At 40.7% G+C, this 20,802-nt stretch overlaps 2 protein-coding genes across 4 annotated transcripts; one reads left to right on the forward strand and one right to left on the reverse strand.

The window, feature by feature from the left end:
- The first annotated feature begins 1,721 nt into the window (after positions 1-1,721).
- Positions 1,722-17,631, forward strand: LOC103429795 (somatic embryogenesis receptor kinase 2). Of its 3 annotated transcripts, none has more exons than XM_008367927.4 (12): positions 1,800-2,344; positions 3,166-3,298; positions 3,400-3,471; positions 5,172-5,315; positions 5,819-5,890; positions 5,992-6,063; positions 6,144-6,256; positions 6,801-6,932; positions 7,008-7,349; positions 7,557-7,951; positions 16,713-17,061; positions 17,395-17,631. In XM_008367927.4, exons 1-11 carry the CDS (start codon positions 2,254-2,256, stop codon positions 17,025-17,027), a joined length of 1,881 nt encoding a protein of 626 aa, XP_008366149.3. In that variant the 5' UTR covers positions 1,800-2,253; the 3' UTR covers positions 17,028-17,061; positions 17,395-17,631. The 3 variants fall into 3 exon arrangements, with proteins under 3 accessions (XP_008366148.3, XP_008366149.3, XP_008366150.3); XM_008367928.4 differs by lacking the exon at positions 17,395-17,631 and adding an exon at positions 17,227-17,281; XM_008367926.4 differs by lacking the exon at positions 17,395-17,631 and having other exon boundaries at positions 1,722-2,344; positions 16,713-17,281.
- Positions 17,632-19,581: 1,950 nt separating this feature from the next.
- On the reverse strand, positions 19,582-20,625 carry LOC103429793 (ATP synthase subunit delta, chloroplastic-like). The gene has a single exon (XM_008367925.4). It carries the CDS (start codon positions 20,439-20,441, stop codon positions 19,683-19,685), a length of 759 nt encoding a protein of 252 aa, XP_008366147.3. The 5' UTR covers positions 20,442-20,625; the 3' UTR covers positions 19,582-19,682.
- Between the last annotated feature and the right edge of the window lie 177 nt (positions 20,626-20,802).

Below are 20,802 nucleotides of genomic sequence, written 5' to 3' on the forward strand. Positions count from 1 at the left end.
TTGATCAATTAAAAAAGAAACAAGATTCTCTAGTTGGTGAGCACGAAGACAAACACCCGACTCATCTCGTTGCGAGGAGCTTTTTAGCAAGCTCTTCACTACCTTGGTAGGGAAATTAGAACAATGTCCGCTTTGATTTCAAGACTTACTTTTAATTTGAAACCCTTTTAAATTTGAATAAGGCCCGGACCAAGTGCTTCCTTATAAAACAAATTGGCTGGGACCTTCTTCTTCTTCATGAATAGTTCTTTGATCATTTGATTGGATATAGTTGATCAAATTAGAATCGGAGGTCTGAACTCGAGTTTGTGAGAGACTCAATTATCATTCCACGTCTACAAGAAGAGAATAAGTAATAAATTTAACTTAGCTCTCTTGATTTCATTAGGAACCGTTTGATAATTATTTTATTTTCAATTTTTTGCTTTTATTTTTCACTCTTTAAAAACTGAAAAAGTGAAAACGAAATGATCTCATACGTAACTTAAGATAAACGCAAACATTACATGCTAGTTGTTTTATATTTTTACAATTTCTGTGTTCATACTACTTTGACATGCACTCTTCAAAGCCAATTCAACTTTAATCATTGTATGTTTCCTTCTCTTTCTTTTTTTGCCTAATATTTGTTAAATGAAGACTTTGTTGCCACAAAAAAAAAAAAGGAAAACACTGTTACGGATAATAATTCCAATGTGCATAACAATCCAAAATCCAGAAGAAAATATATATAAAATTCAGTAGTGTCCTAATCAAATAAAATTATGCGTTGTAAAACGACTACTTGGCTCCACTATATAATCCAAGATTGGGACACCCCTTCCTTTCCCTTCCGTATTCCGTAATGCCTCTCACGAAAAAGGAATGCTGGATTTTATTTATTATTATTTTTTGAATAAGAGATATTATCGACACTAAATGAGAAGGGAAGAATTTAGTCTCACAATGAGCTAATAATAATGTAGTACAAATTCACCTTTGGCGAGAGTCGGACCTAAGATATCTCACTTGTCAGTGAAAAAGAATATCACTAAACCATAGTACTAATGTCATATCTAATGAAGAGGGCTAAGAGTCCAAAAAACCAACAAATGGCCTGATTTTTCATAAAACTCATCTCCAACCAATGATTCTGCTATATTATGTGGATCTCATCATGCCATTATTTGGCCAAATAGCCATCAAATTGGCCAAATGTAGCCCTCCCTCTTGGTTTTTTTTGTTAGGACTCAGTTCTTCAGTTGCAATAATTAATTCAAATTCAATAATTATATTTGAAAAAAAATCCAACGGTACTTTAACTAAATTACCAATAAGTTTAAAGTATAAACTTAAAAATAATAAATTATTGAGAAGAGCTATGTTTGACTCATTCGGTTGGAGATGATATATGAGTATAGGCCGATGTTGTTCATTAAAAAATCAGTTTTTGCAAAATTATAATTCTAGATAGAGTTATGTTTAGTCATTTAGGATGAAGATGGCTAAGTAGCCGAAATATTGGATTTTTAAATTTTATAAAAGTAGAATGGACAATTTTATTAAACTATTAATTAAAATAATAAAAAGTGGAGTGAAGAGGTTGGACCGAATTTGAGGTGGCCAATGGTGTGGGCCCCCACATACTCAAGCCAAGGATTTGACTGAAAAACGGGGATACCCTGCCCACGGTCACGTCCCTTTTCACGTTATGAGCGCGAAGGCGTTTTGAGTCTGCGTCCGGGCAGCGGTCTGCACCGTTCGGGCAGCTCTCTCTCTCTCTGTCCCAGCTCTTTGCACTCTCACTCCACTCTCTCTCTCTCTCTCTCTCTCCCCTCTCTCTGTGTGCGCGCACGCTCACTCAAAAAAGGCGAAATTAGAAAAAGCATTAGAAAAAAACAGAGAGGGAGAACTATTAAGAAATAAGAATCCCACGCAACTGCTCAGGGGAGGGGGGAGAGAGAGAGAGAGAGAGCAAAAGGGGAAGCTAGGCGAAAATGGTAGCAGAGAAAGCGAATGAAATGGTTGAAAATTTGTGATTTTTTAACTGGTGGGTTGCTTTTGGTGGTGAGATCTTAGGGTTTTGAAATTGGTAGTGTGGGTGAATTTTGTGATTTGGGGAAGTGGGTAATGGTGGGTTTGTTGTTAGGGTGAGATTTGTGAGGTGGGATTTTGGTAATCTGAGTGAGTTGGGAGGGGATTTCTGGGATGGTGTGTTTGGGGGTGATACACCATTTGGATCTGAGACTTGTAAAAAGCAAGTGAGAGAGAGAGATGGAGAGAAAGGTTGGGAATTCAGTTTGTCTATGGTTCATCTTGTTGGCTCATCCACTATGGATGACAATGGTGCTTGCTAATATGGAAGGTCTGTACTTGTTTGCTTTCTTCAGCTGGCTTTACTTCAGCTGATTTTCCTTTTTCTCATTCTTTTTCCTATAGAATTTGTTATCTTTTTTAGTACAGAAAATTTAACTAAAATACTTTATTTTCTTGATATTATGACTTTTTGGAAATGGGTTACTGTTAGTGGAGTTTAGTATGCTCATTTAAACTTAGTTGCATACCTTGTACTGGGACTTGAAAGCCATTTATGAATCTTGAATATTTGAGTGTTTTCTTAAGCTTTTGATATGCTTAGAGAACTATTAAATGTAATGAAGTGGAAGCTGAACTTCAATGTGACAAAGCCTTGAAGAATCGTACTATTTTACGGCTTTTATCGGTGTTTCGGTTGTTACACTTGATTTTAAGTGCCATTATTTGATTTGCTAGTTATGGCCTTATGATGTGTGATTTCTGTGTAAACCTCTATATATTTTGTAAGTGTTATATGTCAATAAGACTTTGAGGGTAGTAGTTGCCTTCCGTAGTTCTGTACCCACAGAACTTTATGATTGAAAACCTAAATTCAATCATTTGTTTCTGCTTGTGATCAATTGTGGGGATCACGTTTTGCTTTGTATGTCAAGTCCCACAAATTCCACAAACTTGTATCTTTATGGAGTATATTTACTGCTCTAAGTTCTCACGCAATCTTTTTTTTTTTTCTGCATAAAGGTTTTATATTTTTTTCTTGATATTCTAGAATGGTGTGCTCTTTACTTTGTGGTCTGATATGTTATGCCGTTCTAGTGTATTTATGGCTTATGGTGAGCAACTAATTACTTTTCTTATTTTCGCAAACAGGTGATGCCTTGCATACTCTAAGGACCAACTTGGAGGACCCCAACAATGTCCTGCAAAGTTGGGATCCTACTCTTGTGAACCCTTGTACGTGGTTTCATGTTACATGCAACAATGAAAATAGCGTCATAAGAGTGTAAGCTTTCTCGCTCCTGACATCTTTAAAGAACATGCTCTTGCATCAATCCATTTGGGAAGAATAATCTTCATGATGCTTTGTTTTATGTGTAATCTCAGTGATCTTGGAAATGCAGCCTTGTCTGGTCAACTTGTTCCACAGCTTGGCCTTCTCAAGAATTTACAATATTTGTAAGTTACTTGGGAGTTTAATTATGCACTGTTGCTTTCATACTTTTTCTAGGTATTGTTTGTCCTAGTGGAGTTATTTGTTGTCCTGGTGGAGTTATACTCATTCCGTTTGCTTTGATACATTGTCATTTGATTTTTATGCATATGAAAGAACGTAGTTATTAGCTTAGCACATGGTGTAGCCTAGGCCATGTCAATCAGGTTGTTAGGGGCACAATATTCTCTCCATTTCGAAGATCTTTCATTTAGTTACTTCACTGGCAATACTAATACATGGAATTGGGGACATAGTTGTCAAATTGGTTGGAAAACATGATGTGCAAATAAATTGAATTCCTGGAATAAATACACTTAGGTCATATAAACGTAAATCAAGCACTATGATGGTGAAGAACTTAGCCTGCACTTTGAATCTTTTCTAGTTTAGTTAGATATACTGGTATCTACTTAATGGAAGGACGAAAAGTTATGAGAATTTTAGAAATCTTAATGGCAAGTAGTAGGCCCTTAAACCTTGACTACGAAGGTTGGTGGTGAGTTGGGGCTTACTTTAAAGAAAAAGGTGGCACTGTGTTGTGATAGGTCTTCATTTAGATTTTTTTTTTATAAAAGAAAAGGTAAACAACATAAGGATTCCTAATTTATTGCAAATTATTCTCCTCAATTTTGAAAGTATCTTTAAAAATAACATTTAGACTTGTTGTTATACATTTTATGCCGCGGTGAAACATGATGCTTGATAGGTAGACAAACTTATGGAGGACATCTTGTTGATAGTGTAAATCAAGATGATTGCATAATGCATGGGGTAATGTAAATTGCTAACCATTTCAGAGAAAGTTGACATGTGTGGGGGAAGTAAGTGCAAGATTTTTTATCTGCCAACCGTATCTTGCCCAGTTAGCAGGATAACGTATGTAGTTGCATTCATCATTTGCAGAATCACACTTATAATCCTAATGAGCACTCGTGTTGTCTATTTTAAATGAGGTTTTTCTATGACTACTAGAACTTGTGTCTTTTATACCTGGATGAAAACTAAACCAAACCAGATAGTGACATGAACTACTAAATATATGGAAAACAAAACTAAACCAGATAGTGTCTTTGAAAGTTCTTTGTCGATACAGTTCTGGTAGCTCTCCATTTCTGAACAATGTGATGTGGCTGCATGTAGAGATCTTTCCCTCATTGGCAGTCAAGTTTATTCAGTTCACAGTATTTAAGTGTCACATGAGTATTTGTGGTAATATTCTCAAATTTTTCATCTCACATTCGTTCAGTGTTTGTGTAATTGTTAACAGGTTTTTTAGTTGCTTGTCATCCAGATCATAAATATTGTCTACCAGTAGCTGTGTTCTTTGATATTAAACTAGTTTCAGTGATAGCTAACTTGTTACAGCAGATCAAATTTGCTTTGAGATGTTCTTTGCAGTTGAGCCATGGGGGAAAGCCATATAGTAATAACATCTTTTGTATTGCCCAGACCCTGAGAATGTTGGTTTTTTTGGCAGATTGGAAATTGCTAATCAATACTATCTAGCATTGTTTTTTTTTTTTTTTTTTTTTTTTGACATAAACGCTTTGAGATCACAATCTAGATTTTTCATATCATTTGTTTGCCTGAACCATCTGATAGTATTGCACAGTTTTTCCTGAACTATCTATTAAACTTATATGTTTTTTTCCCTTTATGATAGGGAGCTCTACAGTAATAACATGAGTGGACCAATTCCTAGTGAACTGGGGAACCTAACCAGCTTGGTGAGCTTGGATCTTTATTTGAATAGTTTTTCAGGTCTAATCCCAGGCACCTTGGGCAGGCTGTCAAAACTGCGATTCCTGTGCGTATACTTATCTTTTACCTTATTTCTTTAATGCCCATGTTGTAAACATAAGTACCATGTCATGCGTGGGATTTTTGGTTAGTCATCTGAAGCCTTAGGACCTAACAAAGATAGTGAAAAAAAAACTGTGAACTGCAGTATTCTGTACATTTTTTTGGGTATAAAAGTAAAATTAGGATTTAGGGTTCCGTGAGCATAGAAACCCCCTGGGATGTTGATGGCATAAACGAGCCTAACTTCAATGTTAATGGTATAAACGAGCATAGAAAACATATATCAAATCGGGTGGTGGTATAAAATCACCATAATTATATTATACAAACAAGTGTACCACATTTCAGTTGAAAGATTAAGCGTATATAAACATTGTGCTTGTGCTGTTTTGTTAGACTAGCATAAAGTATTTATTTGTTGTCTATTAATGTTTCAAATGAGGAATATTCTTTGATTGACTGTAAATCTTACCATGTATTTTCTTCAAATCCTTTGTGCATGGATAGCCGGCTTAACAACAACAGCTTGGTGGGTCCGATTCCCATGTCTTTGACTAATATCTCTTCACTTCAAGTACTGTGAGTGCCAATCTGATCCCAGTCTCTCTCAGACATCACATCTCATGTTTAGTATTGTTCATTGCAAGATTCTATGCTCTGATATTGCTTTCAAAATGCAGGGATCTATCAAATAATCGTCTCTCAGGAGTAGTTCCAGACAATGGCTCCTTTTCTTTATTCACTCCCATAAGGTTTATTGTTAATATACAAACTTGGTTTTCTGACTCTGTTTTTTATGATTTCTGAATGACTTGTCCTCTCCCATTTGCAGTTTTGCTAACAACATGGATCTGTGTGGCCCAGTAACTGGTCGCCCCTGCCCAGGATCTCCTCCATTTTCACCTCCCCCACCTTTTGTCCCACCACCCCCAATTTCAACACCAGGTAATTGATCTTCCTGTTGTTAACTATTAAATTTCAGGGCTTTAGGTGATATGTGTAGCTTGTTTTCTTCCTGAAGCTACATAGCATGTCTTTGCCTAAAGGCACAACCTGGTCCTGGACTAGAATGTTTTAAGTTTTAACATCTATATGTAACCTGGTCATTATTGTTAATTTCACTTGCAAGGAGTTATCAGTTATGTTTATAGCAGTCGCAGTTTTATACATTACTTGAAAAGTATTTTTCATTTTCTTTTTGTTGTACAGTTTTTTTTTCTCTTGATATTTTCCCCTGGTTAAAAACGCAATTGCTGACCTGTGGGAGGCTTTATTGCATTCATCTCTGCAAAGGCAGGCATTGCATCTTTAGTTGGTAGATTTCTACATTTTACTTCTGGTCTTGTCATTTCAGGCTTCCAGAGTTTGGATCAACTGCACTATCTTTCTAAATTATAATTTTTTTAGTGAAGTATTCGCATGTAACCTTTTTATTGGGCTATGAAACTGTGTGTAGCTGGTATCTAATCTTTATTTCATCACATATCAGGAGGTAATAGTGCCACTGGGGCTATTGCTGGTGGAGTTGCCGCTGGTGCTGCTTTACTGTTTGCTGCTCCTGCAATTGCATTTGCATGGTGGCGCCGGAGGAAGCCGCAAGAATTTTTCTTTGATGTACCTGGTTAGTAATTTAACTGAAATATGAATCGCTTTCAGTTCAATAGTTTGTTTAAAAGCTTACCATCATCTCTTGCAGCGGAGGAGGATCCTGAAGTACATCTTGGGCAGCTCAAGAGGTTTTCTTTGCGAGAATTACAAGTTGCAACGGATAGTTTTAGTAACAAAAACATTCTGGGGAGAGGTGGATTTGGTAAGGTCTACAAGGGGCGCCTTGCAGATGGTTCGCTAGTCGCTGTGAAAAGACTGAAAGAAGAGCGCACCCCTGGTGGGGAGTTGCAGTTTCAAACTGAAGTAGAGATGATCAGCATGGCTGTGCATCGAAATCTTCTTCGGTTACGTGGGTTCTGTATGACACCAACTGAACGGTTACTTGTTTATCCTTACATGGCTAATGGGAGTGTTGCCTCATGTTTAAGAGGTATAGCTTCATTGCATTTTAGAACACTTTTATGATGATACTCTACTTTGGAAGTTTTCTTCGTCTCACTCAATGTGCTGTTTATTCAATTATAACTATAAAAAAAAACCCTAACACTGGTTTCCACTTTCTTATTAGTTACTTAATGCTCATTGTCTAATTATATGTTCTTTTTATATTCTTCCCTTTATTTATACATTATTCTAGAACGGCCGCCAAACCAACCACCTCTTGATTGGCCAACTCGGAAGCGAATTGCACTGGGATCTGCAAGGGGTCTTTCTTATTTGCATGATCACTGTGACCCGAAGATTATTCACCGTGATGTGAAAGCTGCAAACATTTTGCTGGATGAGGAGTTTGAGGCTGTTGTTGGAGACTTTGGTTTGGCTAAACTTATGGACTACAAAGACACCCACGTCACTACTGCTGTACGTGGCACAATTGGACATATAGCTCCAGAGTACCTGTCTACCGGGAAGTCATCTGAGAAAACTGATGTTTTCGGTTACGGTATCATGCTTCTGGAGCTTATTACTGGTCAGAGGGCTTTTGATCTTGCTCGCCTTGCAAATGATGATGATGTCATGTTGCTTGATTGGGTATGTATCTGTTCCATTGTTACTCATTTTTGTGAATTCAATTTGCTTCTGCCATTTTTGCTGTGATCCCAGCCGCGGTTGAACATTTTCTTGGGCTGTAACTGTGAACTTGCGTTGTAGCTTTTTATCCCTCGTGTAAAACCTGTAGAAACCAACAAGCTGTTTTCTTGATAATGATATCCAATCTTAGAATGGAGGTAAGTGCTATTGAGAGAGTATCAGCCTAGGTAGGGTAGGAATGCGTAATGAACTTTGCTTACGTATACTAATAAAATATGGATATTGAGACACCATAAATGTAAATTAACAAGGTGATAAGTGAGCAAGGGTCGCTGTATCTCCATCGGCACCCGGATGCAGTGTTAAATGAGCAAGGGGGCCATAGAAACTTCTTTTCGAACGACTCCACTCAAAGTTGTTTGGGAGCATATGCTCCTATCAACTTTACCCGGGACACACAAAAGAAGTACTTTGATCCTATTAGACGGGGGAGGGTGAAGAAGCTAGGACAGAAGGGTAGAGTTCAAGAGAGCAAAATGCGTTTAGGAACGTGGAATATAGGAACCTTAACGGGAAAATCTATGGAAGTAGTGGAAGTTATGGTGAGGAGAAGGATAAATATTATGTGCCTACAAGAAACTAAGTGGGTTGGTAGTAAGGCAAAGGATCTAGAAAACTCAGGGTTTAAACTTTGGTATTCGGGCACAAATAGAACGAGAAACGGTGTTGGCATCATCGTGGACAAGACCTTGGTACAAGATGTTGTAGATGTCAAGAGGGTAGGAGATAGAATCATGGCAATCAAGATTGTAATAGGACAAGAACTTATCAATGTGATTAGTGCGTACGCACCTCAAGTAGGGTTGGATACGAGTTCGAAGGAGAAATTTTGGGAAGATCTTGGAGACTTGGTGCAAGGAATTGCTCAGACGGAGAAGTTATTTATAGGAGGAGATTTAAATGGACACGTGGGCAGGGAGACAGGCAACTATGGAGGTTTTCATGGTGGCCATGGTTTTGGGGAGAGAAACGAGGATGGGGAAGCTATCTTGGATTTTGCAATGGCATATGATCTCTTCTTAGCCAACACCTTCTTTAAGAAGAGAGAAGAACATGTGATCACCTACAAGAGTGGGTCGTCAAAAACACAAATAGATTTTCTTCTAATGAGGAAAGGGGATCGTATAACTTGTAAGGATTGCAAAGTTATACCAGGAGAGAGCGTGGCTAATCAACATCGCTTGTTGGTGATGGATGTACATATCAAAAGAGTAAGACAAAAGAACAAGACTTGGAAGTGCCCAAGGACTAGATGGTGGAATCTAAAAGAAGAAAAACAAGTCATTTTCAAAGAGAAGGTAATCACCCAATGTGTGTGGGATAGAGAGGGGGAAGCTAGCCAAATGTGGGATTCCATGGCTAGTTGTATCCGAAAAGTAGCAAAAGAGGTATTAGGAGAGTCCAAGGGCTTTGCCCCACACCAAAAGGAATCTTGGTGGTGGAATGAGGAGGTACAAACAAAGGTGAAGGCTAAGAAGGAATGTTGTAAAGCCTTATACAAGGAGAGGACCGATGAAAATGGTGAAAGGTATAGAAAAGCGAAGCAAGAGGCGAAGAAAGCTGTCAGAGAAGCTAAGTTAGCGGCTTACGACGATATGTATAAACGACTAGATACCAAAGAAGGAGAGTTGGATATCTATAAACTATCTAGAGCAAGGGAAAAGAAGACAAGGGACCTAAACCAAGTGAGGTGCATCAAGGATGAGGATGGAAAGGTTCTTGCTACAGAGAACGCGGTTAAAGACAGATGGAGAGGTTATTTTCATAATCTTTTCAATGAAGGACATGAAATGAGTGCTTCTTTAGGGGAGTTGAGTAACTCAGAAGAGTGTAGAAACTACTCTTTTTATCGTCGAATCCGGAAGGAAGAAGTGGTTGTAGCTTTGAAGAAGATGAAGCATAAAAAAGCAATAGGCCCAGACGATATACCAATCGAAGTGTGGAAACTTTTGGGAGAGACAGGTATAACATGGCTCACTGACCTTTTCAATAGGATTTTGAAAACGAAGAAGATGCCAAATGAGTGGCGAACGAGCACTTTGGTGCCTATCTACAAGAATAAGGGCGACGTACAAAATTGCATGAACTATAGGGGTATTAAGCTAATGAGTCATACAATGAAGCTCTGGGAGAGAGTCATTGAGCATAGATTGAGGCAAGAGACACGGGTTTCGGACAACCAATTCGGGTTCATGCCAGGGCGCTCAACCATGGAGGCAATCTATCTCTTACGAAGATTGATGGAAAGATATAGAGATGGGAAAAAGGATTTACACATGGTCTTTATAGATTTGGAAAAAGCGTATGATAGGGTCCCAAGAGACATTCTTTGGAGGATTTTAGAGAAGAAAGGAGTACGAGTAGCATATATCCAAGCTATAAAGGATATGTATGAAGGAGCAAAGACTGCCGTAAGAACTCATGAAGGACAAACCGAAAGCTTTCCCATAACTGTAGGATTACATCAAGGCTCATCCTTAAGTCCTTACCTTTTTGCGTTGGTAATGGATGAGTTAACAAGACATATTCAAGATGATATTCCTTGGTGTATGCTTTTCGCAGACGATATAGTGTTGATAGATGAAACTCAGGAAGGGGTAAATGCAAAGCTTAACCTTTGGAGAGAAGTGTTGGAATCTAAAGGTCTTCGCTTAAGCCGATCAAAGACAGAATATATGGAGTGCAAGTTCAGTGCAAATGGAGGCCAAAACGAGTTAGGGGTGAGAATCGGAGATCAAGAAATACCAAAGAGCGACCGTTTTCGTTACCTAGGATCTATCTTGCAAAAGAACGGAGAATTAGATGGAGATCTCAACCATAGAATACAAGCTGGATGGATGAAGTGGAAGAGTGCATCCGGCGTGTTATGTGACCGCCGTATGCCACTGAAGCTTAAGGGAAAATTTTATAGGACGGCAATAAGGCCGGCGATGCTGTATGGCACAGAATGTTGGGCGGTGAAACATCAACACGTACACAAAATGGGTGTAGCGGAGATGAGGATGCTTCGTTGGATGTGTGGGCACACAAGAAAGGATAAGATTAGGAATGAGGATATCCGGGGTAAAGTAGGAGTAGCCGAAATTGAAGGAAAGATGAGAGAAAATCGGTTACGGTGGTTTGGACATGTGCAAAGAAGGCCTACTGACGCTCCGATTAGAAGATGCGACGATGGGACAGAGGTTCAGGGCCGAAGGGGTAGAGGAAGACCTAGGAAAACTTTGGAAGAGACTCTAAGAAAAGACTTAGAGTACTTGGATCTAACGAAGGACATGACACAGGATCGAGCACAATGGCGTTCTAAGATTCATATAGCCGATCCCACTCAGTGACTTGGATTTTCCAAGTCTCCAACCGAGAAGTTTTCCTCACTCGGAAAATTAAGGGAACACTACCCCAACCTACATGCTCCACTCAGAAAGCTTCAACATACAAGCTTCAACAAAAGAAAATTCAAAGAACTTAGCGAAGAAGGCTTTGGTGTATTTAACACAATACGTTGAAATGAAGGAAAGCTTATTTATTGATATCCCCGATAAGCTACAAATATGTACATATACATGAGTCAAAATAAACACACAAGAGGGAGCCTTCACAAAGGTTGCTTAGGAGAAGTCTCAGCAGTCGGTAGAGCCCCAGAAAGAGAAGGCACCGGAGGGGGATCATTTGGAGCCTCAGTACTGGACAGAACCCTAGAAGGAGGAGGCATCAGAGGTTGATCATTTGGAGCTTCATTACGCGGTACAGCCCCAGAAGACGAAGGCAATAAATGCCTTTGGAACAAACCTACAAATCTCTGATGATCAAGTAAAACCTGACCATCAGTTTCCTTCATCTGGTCAAGCTTCCTCTTCATGTTTGTAGCATAGTCATGTGCGAGCCGGTGCAACTGTTTATTCTCATGCTTGAGCCCTCTAATCTCCTGTTTGAGACTCATCACTTCAGCCGCCAATGATTCAACTTGGCGGGTTCGAGCAAATAGGCGTTGGGCCATATTAGACACAGAACCTGCACACTGAACACTGAGAGCCAGCGAATCCTTAACAGCTAACTCATCAGACCGTTTGGAAAGTAGTCTGTTATCTTTGGGAGTGAGAAGGTTCCTGGCCACCACCGCAGCGGTCATATCATTCTTCATCACGGAATCCCCAACGGTAAGAGGACCAGTAGGGGAGACGAAGGATGGGCGCCATATGTTGTCTGGAGAAGGCGGGGCTGCCTCTTCAACAAGGTTCAAGTCAAAACGACGGTCGGAGGGGCCAGACATTTTCAAAGGTGTTGAAGAGAGAAGAGGTCGGACAAATCAAGATCTTAGAAGTGCAAGAATGAAGCTTCTACTGGTGGAGATTCAAGTGTGCTTTGGAACTTAATGTCAGCCCTTATAAAAATCTGCACTCGACGGAGCTTCAGAAATCGAAGAGGCGCCTGCTCAGAAATCGAAGAGGCGTTTGCTTTCTCAAAAGCTGGGCTGCTTAGAGATCACGAGGGTTGATCTCAGAAATCTAAGAGGCGTTTGCTTTCTCAAAAGTTGGGCTGCTCAAAGACCACGAAGGCTGGTCTCAGAAATTGAAGAGGCGCTCGCTTTCTCAAAAGCTGGGCTCCCCAGAGACCACGAGGGCCGATCTCAGAAATCGAAGAGGCACCTACTTTTCCAGCCTTGTCAGCACCTGTCACGCGCACACTCAGCTTTGCGGAAATTATGGGCATTCTGTCGAAGACTTCTGGGGAAGTAGAAAACACATGAATCTTACTGTTCAATCACCCACTTCCCACACGCAACAATAGCTCATGGGTACCACAGAAAACTTTGCCAAAGTTCTCTGCCAAAGTCGAGCACGTGAAGCTTGCAGCTCCCACTACATCGCTCTGACCAAGAAGGGTAAAAGAATAGCAAAGAAACAGCACTAACAAAGTTTAGACCCATAAATTTTGAAGGTCTAGCTACCATATTATTACCCACAAGGGTAAAGGAACAGTACCACTGCTGGATAATTGGACAGTCCCTGTGTGTCAACCTCTGTGCTTCGTGGCAAGGTAGACTAGCAAACATGCCCAACCTTTACTCACATTCGAGAAAACACTCCCAATAAGATTGCTTGCTCCAAAATCGAAGAGGCACCGTCCTCCGAATCTCGAGAGCCAGACTCCCAACATGACTACTTTCTTAAAAATCGAAGAGAGGGTAAAGGAACAGTACCATTGCTGGATAATTGGAAAGTCCCTGTGTGTCAACCTCTGTGCTTCGTGGCAAGGTAGACTAGCAAACATGCCCAACCTTTACTCACATTCGAGAAAACACTCCCAACAAGATTGCTTGCTCCAAAATCGAAGAGGCACCGCCCTCCGAATCTCGAGAGCCAGACTCCCAACATGATTACTTTCTAAAAAATCGAAGAGACACTGCTCCCCGAATCTTCGAGAGCCAGACCCCCAGCGTGACTGCTTTCTCAAAAATCGATGAGGCATCGTTCTTCGAATCAATCGAAGAGGCGCTCGCTTTCTCAAAAGCTGGGCTGCTCAGAGACCACGAGGGCCGATCTCAGAAATCGAAGAGGCACCTACTTTTCTAGCCTTGTCAGCACCTGTCACACGCACACTCAGCTTTGCAGAAATTATGGGCATTCTGTCGAAGACTTCTAGTGAAGTAGAAAGCACATGAATCTTACTGTTCAATCACCCACTTCCCACACGCAACAATAGCTCATGGGTACCACAGATAACTTTGCCAAAGTTCTCTGCCAAAGTTGAGCACGTGAAGCTTGCAGCTCCCACTACATCGCTCTGACCAAGAAAGGTAAAAGAATAGCAAAGAAACAACACTAACAAAGTTTAGACACATAAATTTTGAAGGTCTAGCTACCATATTATTACCCACAAGGGTAAAGGAACAGTACCACTGCTGGATAATTGGAAACTCCCTGTGTGTCAACCTCTGTGCTTCGTGGCAAGGTAGACTAGCAAACATGCCCAACCTTTACTCACATTCGAGAAAACACTCTCAACAAGATTGCTTGCTCCAAAATCGAAGAGGCACCGTCCTCCGAATCTCGAGAGCCAGACTCCCAACATGACTACTTTCTCAAAATCGAAGAGAGGGTAAAGGAACAGTACCATTGCTGGATAATTGGAAAGTCCCTGTGTATCAACCTTTGTGCTTCGTGGCAAGGTAGACTAGCAAACATGCCCAACCTTTACTCACATTCGAGACAACACTCCCAACAAGATTACTTGCTCCAAAATCGAAGAGGCACCGCCCTCCGAATCTCGAGAGCCAGACTCCCAACATGATTACTTCCTCAAAAATCGAAGAGACACTGCTCTCCGAATCTCGAGAGCCAGACCCCCAGCATGATTGCTTTCTCAAAAATCGAAGAGGCATCGTTCTCCGAATCTCGAGAGCCAGATACCACAGACCACTTTTTCAAAGTGCTCTGACAGAGTTAAAACATGTGAAACTGACAGCTCCCACTACCGTGCTATGACCAAGCAGGGTAAAGGAATAGCATTACTACTTGTTAGGGAGACTCCTATATATGTCAACCTCCATCCCCAACGGACAGGCAGACCTGCAAAAATGCTCAACCCTTCATCATATCTGAGAGGGCACTCCCAACGAAGCCTTTCGAAATATTCAGCTTTCTTTCCCCCCGATAATACCTCTGCAAACAAGCTATACTAGAGCAAGAATATCTCATATCATCAGGGTTAAAAGCAAGAGTATCCCATATCATGCTTTTTCCCTGTCTTTTCCTTTGGCCTTGTTTTTACCTGCAAGACAAGGAGAAAGAGAGCAATCAGTCAGCACTTGGAATCAAGCTTCCAGCCAAGAACTGACTGCCTGGAACCCCTTACCTGATTACTTACCTGGCATTGCTCTCGAGTACTCATCTTCAACATCTTATGTTTCCAGGGAAGATTCTGCATCTGCTTGAGGAACAGATAGGGCAAGTGCGAAGGATACAAGAAAGCATGTGGAGACAAGCGTAACAGCACACGTGCCGATACATCCATTACTCTGTCAAAAGCAAAAGTATCCCATATCAGCAGGGTGGAACGTACTCTAGATTTGATGGACTTGTTTTGACCCTCAAATTCTTCAGTCGGCCTTATACTCTGGAGGAAACCAGAAAACCCTCCAGCTCAGTTCAAGAATAAGCCTGTGGAAAGTTACTTCTTCAAAAGCAAAAGTATCTCATATCATCTCTTCTCATTTTTCTTCTCTTTATCCTTCATGCTGCTGCAAGATGGGGAGAAGGTGAACAATCAGTCGGAGCTCTGATTGCTTACCTTGTCTGTCACCTCTTTCAGCAGACCCCCTAGCTCGGCGACTTGGGGGACTCCTACTACATGGTTTGTATCGCGCTTGACCAAGCCTGAAACTACAAGTAAGCTTCAAGTGAAATTGATACATTACCTTGTGCATCTCCACCAGTTAAAGATACCACCCCTGGATGGAGGAAGAGTACTTCCAGAGAAGATGCCACATCTACCTATGAGACAGATAAGGCAAGTCAAGACGACTCCACACTCCGATACTTAGAAGTTTCGTGATTACGAGATCATTCTCCCACAATATTTCTTAATGTCATTTGTACTAAATCATTCACTTGTACTCACTAAAGGAGAGCTTGAACCTATGTACTTGTGTAAACCCTTCACAATTAATAAGAACTCTTCTATTCCGTGGACGTAGCCAATATGGGTGAACCACGTACATCTTGTGTTTGCTTTCCTATCTCTATCCATTTATATACTTATCCACACTAATGACCGGAGCAATCTAGCGAAGATCACAAAAAGCGACCGTTTTCGCTACCTAGGATCTATCTTGCAAGAGAACGGAGAATTAGATGGAGATCTCAACCATAGAATACGAGCTGGATGGATGAAGTGTTAGAATGCATCCGGCGTGTTGTGTGACCGTTGTAGGCCACTGAAGCTCAAGGGAAAATTTTATAGGACGGCAATAAGGCCAGCGATGTTGTATGGCACAGAATGTTGGGCGGTGAAGCATCAACACGTACACAAAATGGGTGTAGCGGAGATGAGGATGCTTCGTGGGATGTGTGGGCACACGAGAAAGGATAAGATTGGGAATGAGGATATCCGAGGTAAAGTAGGAGTAGCCGAAATTGTAGGAAAGATGAGAGAAAATCGGCTCCGGTGATTTGGACATGTGCAAAGAAGGCCGAATGACGCTCCGGTTCGAAGATGTGACTACGGGACAGAGGTTCAGGGCCGAAGGGGTAGAGGAAGACCTAGGAAAACTTTGGAAGAGACTCTAAGAAAAGACTTAGAGTACTTGGATCTAACGGAGGACATGACACAAAACCGAGCGCAATGGCGTTCTAGGATTCATATAGCCGACCCCACTTAGTGGGAAAAGGCTTTGTTGTTGTTGTTGTTGTTGTCTCAAGAAACTCTCGAGAGTTGCAGTCTGCCGAGTTTTCTGTATATTCGTTCCCTAAATTCAATACCCAGTGTCATATTTGGTATATGTTGAGTCAGATAACAAAAGATTTGTATTTGCTCTCTGGTGTCATATTTTTACCCATTCATGTGCATGCCTTGCACAACTCGTCTCCTCTTTTGATTAAAAAGAGGAATTATCAACAATCTCGTGTGTGGGGTTTCTCTGCAATCCTAACAGAGTAAAATACGAAATTTCTACAACATCTAACCGAGCTGAGTGTTTTTCCAGGTGAAAGGACTACTGAAGGAGAAAAAGCTAGAAATGCTGGTTGATCCTGATCTCCAGAGTAATTATGTAGAAGCTGAGGTAGAGCAGCTAATTCAAGTTGCACTGCTCTGCACACAAGGCTCCCCAATGGACCGGCCTAAGATGTCAGAAGTTGTAAGGATGCTTGAAGGTGATGGCTTGGCCGAAAGATGGGATGAGTGGCAAAAGGTCGAAGTGCTTCGCCAAGAAGTGGAGTTAGCTCCTCACCCGAATTCTGACTGGATTGTTGACTCAACAGAAAATTTGCATGCAGTTGAGTTATCCGGTCCAAGGTAACCTTGGCGTGGTAGACGCGGAAAAAAGATGGGAGGTGAGGAACTATTTTCTACTTAATTTTTTAACCTACAATTTTCGTTTCCTTTCTGAACGACGATATCCTGATTAATGTATCTTATAAGTCCATTCTGCATTTTATTCATTACACTTGTGCATATGAGTTGCTTTAGTATGATGCAATTTGTATCATCTGCTGCAGTGTGACAAAGCCCTCCATTTTTTATATAAGAAAGCTGTGGCAGTCTTAATCTTTATGCTCCCCATGCTCATTTGCGGTCCAGTCGTTTTTGTAACTTATCCGTTTATACGCGGGCAGTCTCATCTCGGAATGAGTTAATTTACTGGTTTGCTCGTTCATGTCATGTAGGCCATATTCTGAAGAACAACTTACATGAAATAACTTACATGGAACGGGTTTAGCCGTCCTGTGGCATCTTTATCCAATAATGTATCGTCATGTGGAGAGAAATTTGCACGGGGTAATGCATTATTGGACGAGGGGTGTCACGTGACAGTGAACGTGGGGCGGCAAAGAATTGTACTTCAACTTTTAAGCTTTTGCGGGAAGTGGTGGTATAAATACATCACAAGAGTTTCTGCGTTATTAGTACAGAACCGGCTTTGGGACTCTGTAGTGGCCGACTGGCCATAGCGTATGGGCTGACCATCCATTAACGGTGACCCACAAATTTTTATGAATGTTTTTTTTATAGAGATGGACCTGGTACATGAATTTTCGCCCTAATTTACAATTAGTTTATGAATTAAAAATTCATTAATCGAGGTTTAGGAGTATAATAGAAGTGCACTAGTGAAGAGGTGGCACGTGTAAGAAAATAATACGTGTTATTTGAAAAAGTGAAAAGATGCAAATGCAACTCCCCTTTGAACGTTGAAACAAATGAAAATTAGAAATTGATTCAATTAAAAAACCGCAAAATGTAATATAAAAAAATATAAAGACCTCAGAGTACACTTAAAATCGCCTCAACAAGTCAAGACTAAAACTAATTTTGGGGGATGACCACAAGAAATCTTTATTTCTCCTAGTTGGAATCCATGAAAAGCATAAACAACGGTGAAATTCTATCTTTTGTTTTTTTTCAAGTGTTCTAATTGTATAATAATATTAGACGTTTCATCCCATAATTCGGACACACTGAACAAATCTCTCCCCAATCTAAGGGTATTTTGTAAGGAAAGAGATCATCTCCGGATCTCTTCCACCAAGGCCACCGGATCAAGTTAGGGCCTATGAAATTTTATCAAACGGCTAAAAATTATTATAACTTTTAATGATCAAAACAGGTGGACCGTTAAATGAAATTTCAAAATTCCGGATCACCTTATCGATAGCTTTGATGGAAGAGATCCAAGGAGGATCTCTTTCCATTTTGTAAATGAGGGGTGGGCTCAAATCAGCCCCCAGGCACATGAATAATTACTTTGGTGGAGACCAGGACTTGATGGTACGGTGAAAAGATGATGGAGAACATCGCAGAACACGGCTTTCCGTGCACCCGAAAATTAATGCACATAATTTGTTGCCCCGTCGGCATCCAAGGGCTGAAGACTTCCAATCTATCTTCGAAAGGTTATTGTCTTAAATTTGTACGCCGTGGTATTTAATTAGCCCTCTATGATTGGAGACCGAAAACATTAATCCGCGACTCTTCTGAAAAAAACAATTATGTTTTTTAGGATATAATTAGATACTTATTAGTGAATACATTTTAATTTTGTTGAATTATAAATTAACACATATTTTATTGTTCTAAAAAACAATGAACATATCATTAATTTTTTTGGGCATTAAAAGAAGGAAACACGTAGCATTTTATTTAGACCCAATCAGAAAGTGGACCAAATCAAAAAGTAAATACATGGAATACTCTCTAATGAGTACCAAGTAATATCCTATTTTTTTATGGCTAAAATTAGAGAACTTTAATGAAAAACTCTCGGTACTGTTCACTTTAACGAAAAACTATATTTTTACACTAAAAATCAATCTTGGTACTATTCACTTTACACTTTATTCTTTAATTATCGTTAAAACTCAAAGTTTTCAAACCATTTTCATTAATTTGCCTCTAAAATTATGCCCAAAGCTTTTATCAACCCTTGGAAATGGCCTAACATAAAATGCCCCTCACATGTTAGGGGGTTTTATTTACTTAGGAGATGATTTTCACACATATACATATACTTTTACGCTTTTCGCATATTCTATTTATTATTTTTAATAATGAGCCTCAAATTGAATAAATCAGATGAAAGTAACGGTCTATATTAAAGGTTAAAGAGGATACTTTTACTTAACTAAATCACTAATCCGTAATAAATGGTGTGTTTTTATTCACCACTTTCAAATATAATACTGCTCATCACTCTACTTATTACCACTTAATGAGTTTAACGTTTAAAAATTATATGTGAATATAACGCAAATAAGTAAAATGGCGAGCAAAATTATTCCCCGTAATAAATAGTCAATTACTCACTTGTTTCAAAAATGACGTGGCAGCAAAAAGGCCTTCAAAATTGCCTCAAATTCACGTAAAAACTCCCCATACATACATATATATACTCAAACGTACGGTTTTACACATTACAGTGGTTAAACCATAATCAAAATCAAGAGCAAATTTGGAGTTATAAATTGAGCTTAATGTCACCCAAATCAAGCTCCGCCGCAATCTCCTCCAGCTGCTTCTTCACGCTCAAGTCAATAAGCTTCGACCCCGACTGCCCGTACCTCACCGTGAACCCCGCCACCAGGCTCGGATCAATCTCCGTCTTGATCCTCACGTTCTGCGCCCCCGTCAGCTTCTGCACCTGCTTCGCTATCTGCGCCAAGTGCTGCGACTCCAGCTTCACCACCGAGCTCACGATCGCCAGCTCCGTGTCCGTTATCTTGTTGTACACCACCTCGAACTCCTTCACGATGTCCTTTATCAGGTCGATCCGCTTCGCGTCCACCAGGATGTTGAGGAAGTTGATCGTGTGCGGCTGCAGCGCCGACGACTTGGCGATGTCGTCCAGCACCTGCCGCTTCTTCTCCAGGCCGATTGTGGGGTTGATGAAGAAGTCGAACACCGACGGCTCGCCGAAGAACTTCTCGATCTTTTCCACGTCGCCGCTGGTGGCTTCGAGGGTGTTGTTCGAGTTCGCCACGTCGGCTAGCGCGGAGGCGTAGCTGGCGGCGGCAGAGGCGTTCATGCGGGCGCCGAGGGATCCGGAGCCGTTGCGGCGGGCGGTGAGGGCTGAGGAGGAGAGTTTGAGGTGGAGGGGGGAGAAGGTGGAGGAGAAGGAGAAGGAGAGAGTGGTGGTCCGCGGGGTGAGGGCGGAGGAGAGTGGTGGGGATGGGGTTTTGGATTGGAGAGAGATTATGGTGTGTTGGAGGGCGGCCATTGGTGGAGATTGGGTGGCTCTCTCTCTCTCTCTCTCTCTTTTTCTGATGATTTGTTAGAGAGAGATTGTGGAAGTGGAAAGAAGTGGGTTGGAGTCGGACCTTTTGGAGATGATATGAGGGATGGATGGACGGTTGGGATGGTGGAGAAGGAGAGGGATTGACGGTTGATATTTGAATGAGCTTTTATCATGAATTTGGAGTTCATAGCCACTTATATCTTTACGGGATAAATGATTTGACGCGTGGCTGACCTTTATAGGCCAGCCAATATTTTCTATATTTTGTAGGAGAAACTCTTCCTCATTAACAAGTTAAATTTAAGAGTAAATTATAGCAATAGTCCTTCAACTTTAATCAAAT

The sequence above is a fragment of the Malus domestica genome, chromosome 10 (assembly GCF_042453785.1).
Source record: "Malus domestica chromosome 10, GDT2T_hap1".
Taxonomy (NCBI): domain Eukaryota; kingdom Viridiplantae; phylum Streptophyta; class Magnoliopsida; order Rosales; family Rosaceae; genus Malus; species Malus domestica.